Source organism: Melanotaenia boesemani, chromosome 23 (assembly GCF_017639745.1).
Source record: "Melanotaenia boesemani isolate fMelBoe1 chromosome 23, fMelBoe1.pri, whole genome shotgun sequence".
Classification (NCBI taxonomy): Eukaryota; Metazoa; Chordata; class Actinopteri; order Atheriniformes; family Melanotaeniidae; genus Melanotaenia; species Melanotaenia boesemani.
Window position 1 is genome coordinate 10,570,627 of NC_055704.1, and position 11,107 is coordinate 10,581,733.

Here is an 11,107-nt window from a genome sequence, read left to right on the forward strand (position 1 = left end):
TTTTAAACACTATACAAAACACATTTTAATATAATTTTCATTGTCACGCTGATCAAATCTCATGGAAAATAAAGAGGAACTTATACACCTACAATTATATATACACAAAATAAGAATTTTATTCATTCATATCTCAATTTCATTTTCATTTTCTGGATTTATATAACATTAATTCTCAATCATTTAATAATTGAACACAGCAAAGACCCCAAAATGTAGCAGCTTTTGATGATATAACTCAATAAGCACAGCTAATAAAACTGTAAAACCAGACAGCTGGTTAGTAGTTGATGCTGGTTTTGTACCTTTGCTTATGCTGCCAATGAGATGAGTGGAAACGTTCTTGTTGTGGATCCGCCCGGTGGTCAGATGAAGAACTACGTCTCTGGAAGGCCCCTCACTGCAAAAAAATGCATCAAAGCATGTAAGCCCCAGTTAAGATTAACGGACCACGTCATTAAGTTTTTTGATGAGCCGCTCATTTCAGCCAGACATGTTAAAGCAGAAACATCTAAAACATGTAGGACTTTTGTACTTGAGGACCAGGACTGAGAAACACTGATGCAGACAACATTTTAATTAAGACATAAATTATGATGGGGTTTACCTCCCCGGAGTGGCAGGGGCATCCTCCTCAGATTCAGTGGAGTCCTGTTGAGTCCAGGTGCAGAGCAGGATGGCATAGCCGCATCCGGGTTGAGACACCATCAGCTCCGGTAAACCCTCTGGACCAGGATTCACAGACAAACTGTCTACCTGCAGCACAGGAAACATAAAGATCAAACATCATGAAACTCTAGAGTTCATTTAGTTTGAGCTGTTCTGGTTTCAGGCTAGGTACAACTTCAGCTGCAATACAAAAATTAATATTACATGAAATTTAGTTGTAGTTAAGACAAAAGGGTTTTTTCTTACAGATCACACAAGTTCAAAGATAATAAAAAGTTGTAAAATTTCTATTTCCTTTTCCTAAAAATATAGTTTTGCTCTACTTTTCCCTTTACACTATGTATTGTATAACTGTAAATCTGTCACCTTTTAAAGAACTGACTGAGCTGCATGACGAATGGCAGTAGAAAACCCTGATTCCTTGATGTGTTGCTGTACATTAACATGCACTAAATTATAGTGGATAAAAATCAGCACTTTTTTGAATATCATAATTTAATTATAGCACTTCTGTGCAATAATGATACTGCTATGCAAAAGTGCACACCTGACCCTCCAGAAGCCATTTCTTTAGCAGAACCAGCTGACCCAGTCCTCCATTTGAGCTGTCAGATGGCTCTTCCCAACGGAAAGCTCGCACCACTCGGTCTGTGTATCCCACCACAAGCTCACAGCGTCCATCTCCATCTGTACATATGCACACAATGTAATCAAAAGGTGCAAAATTCAAAATACACAGAAGAAAGGAGCGCAGGACTGTACCAATATCACTGATGAGGAGGACTTTAGTGTTGGCGGGGATATGTTGGGTGAAGAACGGCCTCTGGTCATCAGGTGGCTGGAATTCATGTTGGCTGGATGAATCTAATTTACTTGCAGTGGCGGCTGTCAAGTCAAAGAGGTGAAACCATCCCTCTGCACCCACAGCAACCACAAGGTTCTGATGAAGACAAAGGAAAAACTGTCACATCACGCAGAAACCTTTGTGACATTCAGCTGACTCCGATTCTCTCTACTCACCTTTCCCCTGTTGCACACATCTCCGACTGCAACACAGGTTAGCTGGAAAACCAAAACACATTATATAAGCAGGAGATTACATTCCCTTTTAAATCAACGATTCTCTAGCTCTTACTGACCATGCCCACACAGGTTCTTGTGATCCAGGGTTTGGAATCATCATTCTTGTAAACAAGAAGCTTTCCACTGGTGTCTCCTACAATCAGCTCGTTCAACTACAGTAAATAAAGACAGATAGCATTTTCATTTTACTGCAATGAAATTTTCAGTTACAAATAATCTAAGGCAGCTTTCATTATGTTTAACTTATCTTCTCACTAATAAACCAAAACATGGAAATCCATTCTTCAGAAGATATTGTAAAAATGATGCAGAGAAAATTAATATGTTAAAAAATAATGCTGTTTCAGTCCAGATAGTTTAAATAAAGTTGCGCATTTAAAAGCTCATTCCTGTTTAGATAGGATGCATCTGGATATATACATTCACAGCTGACGTTGGCTGGGTACATTTCCTTATACAGACAGCAAATTAGACGAGTTTTAATAAATGGGTTCCCTTGTACGAACAACATATTTAAATGTCTCGTGTTTAACTTAACCCATTTAATCTAATACAAAAAAATAAACAAATTCAAATGTATCTTCGGCGCAAATCTTTGTGATTTTAGGTGACCTGATGCACGTGCAGGCTAACGTCAATTAACTTAGTTACCGAGTCGTTGTCTGCGTCTCCCAAACAGATCGCGTGAGGAAACAGAGTTCCTGTAAAATCCAAACTGACCCGCTGGACATAGTTCAAAGACCTCATGGCTGCTGGTTAAAGTTGATTTTAATTCCGCTAAAACACCCAAACATGAAGGAAACTTAATATTATGGTCAATTAGACAAAACTAAGCTGGTTGACAGCTAGTTTAGCTAGCCTAAGTTCTACAATGCTACAGAGCTTAAATTAACCATAACTAAACATAGACCAGATAAAGCCGGGTCGTTATTAGCTAGCAAGTTTTAAAATGAACTTTTCCATAGTAATTCAACCCCCATATTAATATAATTTAGGGATAAATGGTTACACTGTTGCCAACTCGTACCACAAGCACGCTTTTTCTAGTAAACAAGACCACGTGACCAAAATTCTACGGAAGCTCTGCATAGTCAGAATGTCTTATCCGCAAACACGTACTGTACCTTTCAGTAGCAATTAGTCAGGCTCTGAAGTGTATATCATACTTTCTATTGAAATATATAATAATAATAATATTTTTGTTAGTTTTACAAAGCAAACGGTTTCTTACTTTACAACTCGCTTTCCAAGACAGTTGGGACCCTGTAAAAGGTTTTTGAAATAACCACTCATAACAATCTGGATGCGTCCCTCTCCTCTTTGGCCAGCAGGACATGGTTTCTGAAAAGAATTCGTACTTTTGATAAATCTGGCCACATAACCATTTGCCTCCGACTATTTCACAGGAGCGCTGGTCCAGATTTTTATTTTATTTCTTGTTTCAATGACTCTTTACTTCTTTCCATTTTCATACCAAGCTGGTGGCACCATCATTGTCCTCTAGAAGGCAGTATTCTATTACAGTTTGTCCTGTTGAGACAGCAGAAACCGATTGAAGAAATATCACACAAGAGGCAGGGAATTAGTCTCTCGAGCTTTTTTCCCCTCTTGGCATCAACCTCATTAAAAAAAACTTTTTAAAAATGAGTCACGAAAAACATAAAATAAACGAAATTTTGTTTATATTTGTCCAATTAGCGGATAACCAGATCTGGTTATCCACTAATTGGAAGAGTGGAATTTATCAGTATTTTTTTTTTCTTTACAAGTAATTCAGTGCTGTGCTCAGTGAAATTTGCGTTTCAAAACACGATGAGAAAACAGTTTTTAATGAGAAACAAATTAGAAGATAATCCCCTCGGGCTCTCGCATGGTTTGAACGTTTATATGTTTTTTGTTTTATTATCTCTCCCACAGAGTTCCACCAAAGAAAGGAGAAAAAAGAAAATAATCTGAAAGTGGTAAAAATGGGAACTTGGGCGCCCAGATGTCATATTAATTATTACACCCAGCTTTGACTGGAAAACCCCCTCGAGTAAAATGAGTGCCCTCCCAGCCTCTGGAAGAGACGCAGCGGCCGCGCGCAGAGAAAGTCCTCACAAAGCGCTAATTGGACTCTGGAAGCACAGTGACAGGGCATGGATAGGTTTCAGAAAGCCTGACGATAGTGGAGAGATGCAGGGGGGGGGGGGGGGGAGGACGCTGAATAGGACCCACGCCTCTTTTTTTTAAAACTCTTCTGCATGGGGCCAAGGGAGGGAGGCAAAGAAAAGAAAGTATAGGTGGTGTGTGCATGCGGGGGTGGGGAATGAGGAGAAAGTATTCAATGAAAGCTTTATTTTGAATGCCACTGTCAACACAGAAATTTTTTAAAATAAATGTATTAGACTCCCGTCCACCAGGTACGTATTCGAGCGCACACGCACAGAAAAAATTGAAGAAAGGAAGAAGAGGATGCAAAAACAACAACAACAACAAAAACAGATAAAACAAAACACAATATGACTGTTATAAAGCGCGTGCACGCGCTTCAGGTCAGGAGTTAGTTTGGTCCTCTTTTTTGTTCCTCGCTGAAAGCCGCCCTCTACCTCTGAAAGCGGCAATAATCGACAGAACACACCGCGTCCGCGCTACTGTAACCACATCGGGTGTGTCCAATCATTCACAAAGCCTCTCCAGCGCGAAGTCTGAGGGCCCCTCCTGCAGATTTTGCGCCTGAACGTTCCGCCTGTGCAGTTGATGATGTTCTCCGCTCAAAGTGGAAAAATAGGGCCTGTGATGGACAATAGTTCCTCAAATGAGAGGCACTCGGGCGCGTCTGTACTGTTAACAATAAAAACTAGACTGTTGTTGGAGCTTTAATGACAGCGAGCAGCTGATTTACATGCGGGGCTCTGAGGACTGCAACATGAATGGTGTCGCTGTCTTTCAGCACCACTGGGGTGGATGAACCGAGCAGTGAGGAGGGTTTCCCACTTAAATTCTTCCTAAGTCTTAATAAGAGTTGTTTTTAAATTAATAAACTGGGGAAATTTTATTTGGCATTTTCTGTCATTTAAACAAACAAAAACAACAGATGTACAGATCTTTTTTTTCTTTTTTTAATAGACTTCTAATTTCGATATGGCAAAGTTATTGATGTTAACTTTTTAGATTCAGGTGGACAGTTTTATGTGATGTTGATATTTTGCCAAAAAAAAGTAATTCATTATATTACAAATTAATAAGTTGTTAAAAGTTGTAAAAGTTTCACGATCAGCTCGGGAATTAAAGTGTTGCTTGTTTGTTGTTATTAAATCAGCACAACGTTCTCTGCGCCACACACACACATCCGCTACAGTAAGAAGAAGTAGAAGAAGAAAAAAAACTCACCACTGTTTGTTTAGTGCTTCAAGTGGCACGCGTCCGGCGCGCGCAAAGCACCGGTACCGGCGCAGGAGCCCAAGGTGTATCCACGCGACCAGAGGGCGTGGCCACCCCTTCAACCAAATGTATTGAAAAGCAGTGGCGTCTTTCTTCGAGGACTCATTTGAGCTTTGAGAAGCGCGCGAGGCAGCAGCCCAGCGGACTGCCCCCCCTCCACTAAAACAAGTGCGTAACAAGCGGCCACTCCACGTGAACGGCACGAGCGGGACGCACCGCCTGGAGACTTGGCGAATCTTTATAAGTTTATGCGTAGTTTTTCCATTTTTTTTCCATTGGGAATGGACCTTACAGCCAGAATGGAGATTAACGTCAGCCAGCAGCAGTTGATTCCACCTGCTTGCTTCTTTTCCGCCACAGCGGCGGCGCAGAGCGTCCAGCTGAGCCCCAGCGGCAGCAGCCAGTCCAGCGGAAAGTCGGCGTCTAAACATCCCAAGAGACAGCGTTCTTCCTCCCCGGAGCTGCTGCGGTGCAAGCGGAGGCTGAATTTTGCGGGTTTCGGCTACACTTTGCCGCAGCAGCAACCGCACGCAGTGGCCCGAAGGAACGAGAGAGAGCGCAACCGGGTGAAGCTGGTCAACAACGGCTTCGCCACCCTGCGGGAGCACGTTCCAAACGGCGCTGCCAACAAGAAGATGAGCAAAGTAGAGACGCTGCGCTCCGCTGTGGAGTACATCCGCGCCCTGCAGCAGCTGCTGGACGAGCACGACGCGGTGAGCGCGGCGTTTCAGTCCGGCGTCCTGTCGCCCACCATGTCGCAGGGATACTCCGCGGACATGAACTCCATGGCAGGTTCACCCGTGTCCTCTTACTCATCGGATGAGGGCTCTTACGACCCCCTCAGTCCAGAGGAACAGGAACTGTTGGACTTCACCAACTGGTTCTGAGCATATAAGGTAAGACCCAGTGTATCTAGATTAATATTACACAAGATTTAACATAATTATGCCTAATTGTGACCTAACCTTTTTAATCTCCTCACAGGAAAAGGATCAACTGATTAAACTGTTGTCCTGCGCTTGGGATGGTCCCCAGAGGTGGCTGGGTATCCTCAAGAACAAGATGCGCTCTGCACGCGTCCTCAACATCCAGTACACCCTGACTGACTCAATAACGGACTGACAAGGCCTTAAAGTCCCGAACACTTGGGGAGAAATCAGGCCCAAGATCAGCACCAAAGGATTAAAGGAAGACGGATCTCCTAACAGCGTGGGAATCCCACTCCTGTGCATTTTGTCTGCGATAAAGAAAGAAAGAAAGAAAGAAACAAAAAAATCCCCAAAAGTGAATTCACGCTCTTTGGTGGCACATTGAAAACATTATTTAACACGTTGCTCATCTATGCTAATCCAATCACACAACACCAACTCTGGTTAAAAAAAAAACTCTCAGATGTCGAATTCAGAAAATGCTTCCAAGACACGGATTATTCTATTAAATTCTTTATGAAACGCTTTTTTAAAGTATATTAAAATATTTTTGTATGTAAGAGATTTATAGACGTTTTGTACACAGCCTTTTTGTATATATTTTTGTCTATATATTGCGAATTCGCTTCTATTACCTCTTGCCTATGTAGACGTGTAGTCTATTATTCTCTGGCTCTTTGTGTTCATGAGGTTTTCAGGAGTTTGACACTCCCGATGTTTTATTCTAGCACCAACGTGTCTTATTTAATAGCAGAACCATGTTATTGCATTATTTCATGTCACAATGATCAAAACCTTATGCAGCTATTGTCCAAACAGGGTGCGATAGCTATGCATTGTATCTTTATACTGCCAGCTATATATCCTCTTCACATAAGGAGATGTTAAAAAGAAGTCTTATAACCATATTTTCTACATTCTAGTCCAAGAATAAAATGAGAATTATTACTACTGCTGAATCCTGACTTATTTCCAAGGGGATTTAAGGGGGAGGGATGCGGGTTGCAGCTTTCAACATGTGGTCAGTAAGTTGAGGACTATAAGAATAAAAACAGGAGGGGATGATGAGAGTCATAATAATATGATGTGTTGGACAAAAAAATCAAGACTGCGGGCTCTATTATAAGAGAAAAGTAACTTTTACGCACAATTACGCACGATATATTTACTTATATTTACTTATTTATTTAAAAAAATAAGAGAAAGTGGTTCATTACAGCTTCAAATAAAAAATCCATCACTAAAAACTTCATCTTTCAGTTCTGCTTTCTTTTGTATGAATAGCAACACGACAGAGCCTCATAAACAAATGGAAAACGTGCGTAAATTAAGTGATTTATCTGGATATGAAAGCGCCTTTATCCGTCAAAGAAGTATATGTTACGCAGGCAATAAAAGCATGAAATTAATCTTTAGGGAAGTGTTTTCATTACGTACCGTGCTACATTATCTTTGCATTTGCAGCGTTTATCTATGCCACAATCTGAAATCTGAAAGGTGGCGAGAGCTCTAAAGCTGGGGTTTGATAATGGATCTAGTTTCAAATTTAAAAGCATCCCAAGAGGAAATAGAAGAAGAAGAAGAAAAAAGCGGGGTTATTTTCGGTATGTCAGATAGACGGGAAGCCAGTGGTCAGCAGCAGACTGGGAGGTAGAATTTTGAATTTGTGCTTCTGCGCAACTGAGTTTGACAGGTAGGGCGGGAGGCTGCAGCCAGGACGCGTGTCTGGTTTAATAAGTGGATGAGGGTGGTGGTCGAGTGGAGCCACAGAGCTGAATTGGTTGACGGCGTGTGCCACCTGACTGCAGCATGCCGTTGAACACACAACACATCCACCACCTAGAAAGAAATGTGAGAGAATCAGCTGTGTGTGGCTCAGAATTTGATTCGTTTGCACATTTTGTCCTTTGATTGTCAATACAATAAAATATATTGAACGAATATTTTAAAAAGCACATTTAAATTACATTCTCTAATATAGAATATATTAAAGAGTTGCGTTTAGGGTCCATCGTAAATATGCATTACATCGTACAAATAAGAAAAACTAAAATGCTCAACTTGGTAATAATTAGATGAGTTTTTAAAGTTAAAAGTTTGCTTTAAGTCATCTTTCAAGATCTATGTTTTCAAGCAATATTTTAGAAAGAGGAAAAAATAAACTAAGAGAAAATATCTCCCCACCTCCAACTCTGCAGGATCAGAACAGCCTTCAAACAGACAAGCTTTTTAAAAAGTCATTTAAAAACATTTCATGATGTGATAAAATGTTCCTGTTTATTTAAATTATGTGTGAACATAAAGAACCAACATTGTTCCCTTTGCAAACCCCAAAAAGTTTTCAAACTATTTCAACATGTTTGAATATTGCTCAGATTTCCTCATAAAGTTCTTTATCGAGAAGGCAACATTAATGAAGACAATACACAACAAAAGCTTCATTAATATTCAGGAAACTTTAAAAATAGACAAAAAATTTTTCAAAAAAAAGCAACAGATGAGGAACAGCAGAACTAATGTGCATCCTCCAGCCATGTGCATAGAGCCCTGCACATACAAGGACTTTAGCATGTAAATGCTTACAAAGCATCCATATTTTTATGGAGGATAAGAAAAATACAATTTATGCTAATCTTTTGAATTATTTGACATACTTGGAACAACAAGTGCTGCCAATTTTATGGCAATAGAGGAGAAAATCCAGGGTTTCAGGACACTGAAACTCTACATTTCTGCTTAAAAATAACAGTTTGTTATCAAACCCTGAAAGGAAACTGATTAAGGTTAAATAATATTGTGATTTCAACCTTCTCTGATACATGATAGTATTTTAAAGACTGCAATAAAGCCATGAGTAAGGTCATCCTTACATTGGAATCAACAGGCAGATGGTACAAGAGAACCTGTAAGCAGGTTGCATTTACCTGCCTGATGTCTGTTCAGGTTATTAAGACACAGAGTAATAAGTAAGAACATTCAGAGCTAAGAGCAGAAGAACACTGAAGACAGACATCAGTATAAGTTTTATCAGTGATATGGCTCAACATGTTTGTCTAAAGTTGTTCTGACAGTTTTCTTTCGTGTGTGTGAACTACATGATGACGCATGCTGCTTACAGGACGTCCCCGATCTAACAGCGTGGCTCTGCTGCCTGTCAGAGCCCATTATGTTTCCCTGTTTGGCGGGATGTCAAGCGTGCACGAAAAGCAGGAGAACACAGCCATGCCTAATTGGCAAAGCTGAGGCAAAACAATGGCTCCAGCCATGTTGGTGGAGTATTTTACTGAATATCATTCATCGGTGTTAATTTTGTTGGATGGAACTGGACAAACAACCACATCTCTGCTGCTTTTCTTTTTAAACAATAAGTTCATGTTGCATCAGAAAATGCACATGTGAACCCAACATTGGAACCAGCATGAGAGTTTTGTACACTTATATTTTAAAAAAGGTCAACAAGTGAAAAATGAGACAAAAGAGAAGAGAGAACTGAACAGCAGTATATGTTGCTCCAAAACCTGCATATATGAGGCCACAAGAGCTTGTAAACCTTTAAACTGCAAGCTAACAAGTTAGCTCTCCAGCTCTGAGGACAGTGTCCATGATTTTTAATTTTAGATCACAGCAGTTTTCCATGAAGGTGACAGGATTCCTTGTGTGTATGTTTTTTTTTTATTTGATGGTAGAATTTTAACTGGTTTGTGAGACGTGTTTTGTGAGCGGTGTTCACTAAAAGTGGTTTTTAATAATATTCCAGAGGCCACAAAGTGTTTCACTACAGAATCAGGTTTGTTTTTAATGCAGTGCTTTAATTTGATTTTGACTTTTGGCCCTAACACTTTTGAAATCCCCAAATTCTTTGCAGCTTTATTTGAAGTTGTTTCTCATTTGTGATCTGACATCAAATGCAAAACCATTCCCACCAGCTGATATGTTATCTGTGCTATTTTCTATTAAATAAAGGGTCAAAATGATTTGCAAACCACTGTATTCTGCAACACACTGGACACTATGCATAGCATTTTGGTTGCATTTTTGTCAGTGTGTCTGCAGCTTATTTCAGGACCACAGACAACACTACAGCTCCATGAAGTAATCCACATAACCCAGTGAGACAATGATGGAGCATTAATATTATCTTTATTGGGTTCATCCATGAGATTCTCAAAATAATCTGTTATCTCTGTGTCCCACTGGTAAAAGTGTAAATCTGTTGTTCCACCACTGCAAACTGGTTTTGTTACTAACTATATTTTGTATCTGGCATTTTTGCGCACTTTGTATTACTGTCTTTTACTGTTATTATTCACAAGAGTTTTTAGAGGCCTTTTGTGTTTTTTTGGAAGATTCTACATTGTATTATCTTCTAAGTTTAAAACACACAAGAACAACAGGCAATTAAATAAAACTGATCTGAAAACTGCTCAAGATTATATCCATAGATTAAAAACCTGCTCACCAGTGAGTGTGAAGGTAGCTGCAATCAGTAAATTTCAGTGAAATATTTTCATTGAGCAAACTGAGTTTGAACTAACCAAGTGTTGCTGCTCTAGCTAACATGCAAACCTTAAGCATGACAACTCCAGAAGCTTCTGAATATCGTCTCCATCTTTCTCTCTATGTCCAATGTTTATTACTGCAAACAGTCTTCTCAGAGAAAATTTGTTTAAGAAAGTTAAAAGTCCCCTAAAATAAGCTTGCAAAAATATTAGTAAACTCATGCTGTTAGTTGAGCTTGTAGCGCTTGACTTCTTTTAACTGTCATATATTCTCCTCATTTCTGTGGGAGTGTGGTATCCCTGGCACGATGGGGTTTTTTAATGTTTGTTTGTAATTTTGTCCTGTAAATCCAGCTCTTAACTGGTTGAGACTGATAGACAACTCCCATTTAATATGTTTTTCCTGAAGGTTTCTTATTTTTAATGGGGTTTAACAAGGAGTTTTTCTCCTTGTCTGTCACCTGCTTCCCTATAGAGTGATGCAAAGTAAAAAAATCCATGAGA

The 11,107-nt window shown here is 39.8% G+C and overlaps 2 protein-coding genes across 4 annotated transcripts in view; one reads left to right on the forward strand and one right to left on the reverse strand.

The window, feature by feature from the left end:
• Positions 1–2,807, reverse strand: part of itfg2 (integrin alpha FG-GAP repeat containing 2) — a 79,478-nt gene extending 76,671 nt beyond the window's left edge. For all 3 annotated transcript variants that reach the window (XM_041977763.1, XM_041977764.1, XM_041977762.1), the window contains exons 1-7: positions 2,404–2,807; positions 1,809–1,904; positions 1,690–1,731; positions 1,432–1,609; positions 1,217–1,356; positions 608–756; positions 306–400 (exon numbers count right to left, since the gene is read on the reverse strand). In XM_041977763.1, coding sequence (XP_041833697.1) covers positions 306–400; positions 608–756; positions 1,217–1,356; positions 1,432–1,609; positions 1,690–1,731; positions 1,809–1,904; positions 2,404–2,499 — 796 coding nt within the window. In that variant the 5' untranslated portion in view covers positions 2,500–2,807. The remainder of the gene's footprint in view (positions 1–305; positions 401–607; positions 757–1,216; positions 1,357–1,431; positions 1,610–1,689; positions 1,732–1,808; positions 1,905–2,403) is intronic.
• Positions 2,808–5,299: 2,492 nt separating this feature from the next.
• Positions 5,300–7,055, forward strand: ascl1a (achaete-scute family bHLH transcription factor 1a). Its single transcript, XM_041977735.1, has 2 exons — positions 5,300–6,071; positions 6,160–7,055. Exon 1 carries the CDS (start codon positions 5,424–5,426, stop codon positions 6,060–6,062), a length of 639 nt encoding a protein of 212 aa, XP_041833669.1. The 5' UTR covers positions 5,300–5,423; the 3' UTR covers positions 6,063–6,071; positions 6,160–7,055.
• Positions 7,056–11,107: the final 4,052 nt, after the last annotated feature.

Bases quoted from the DNA above. Each gene is read 5' to 3' on its own strand.
- ascl1a (XM_041977735.1), top strand. From the start codon at position 5,424: ATGCGTAGTTTTTCCATTTTTTTTCCATTGGGAATGGACCTTACAGCC.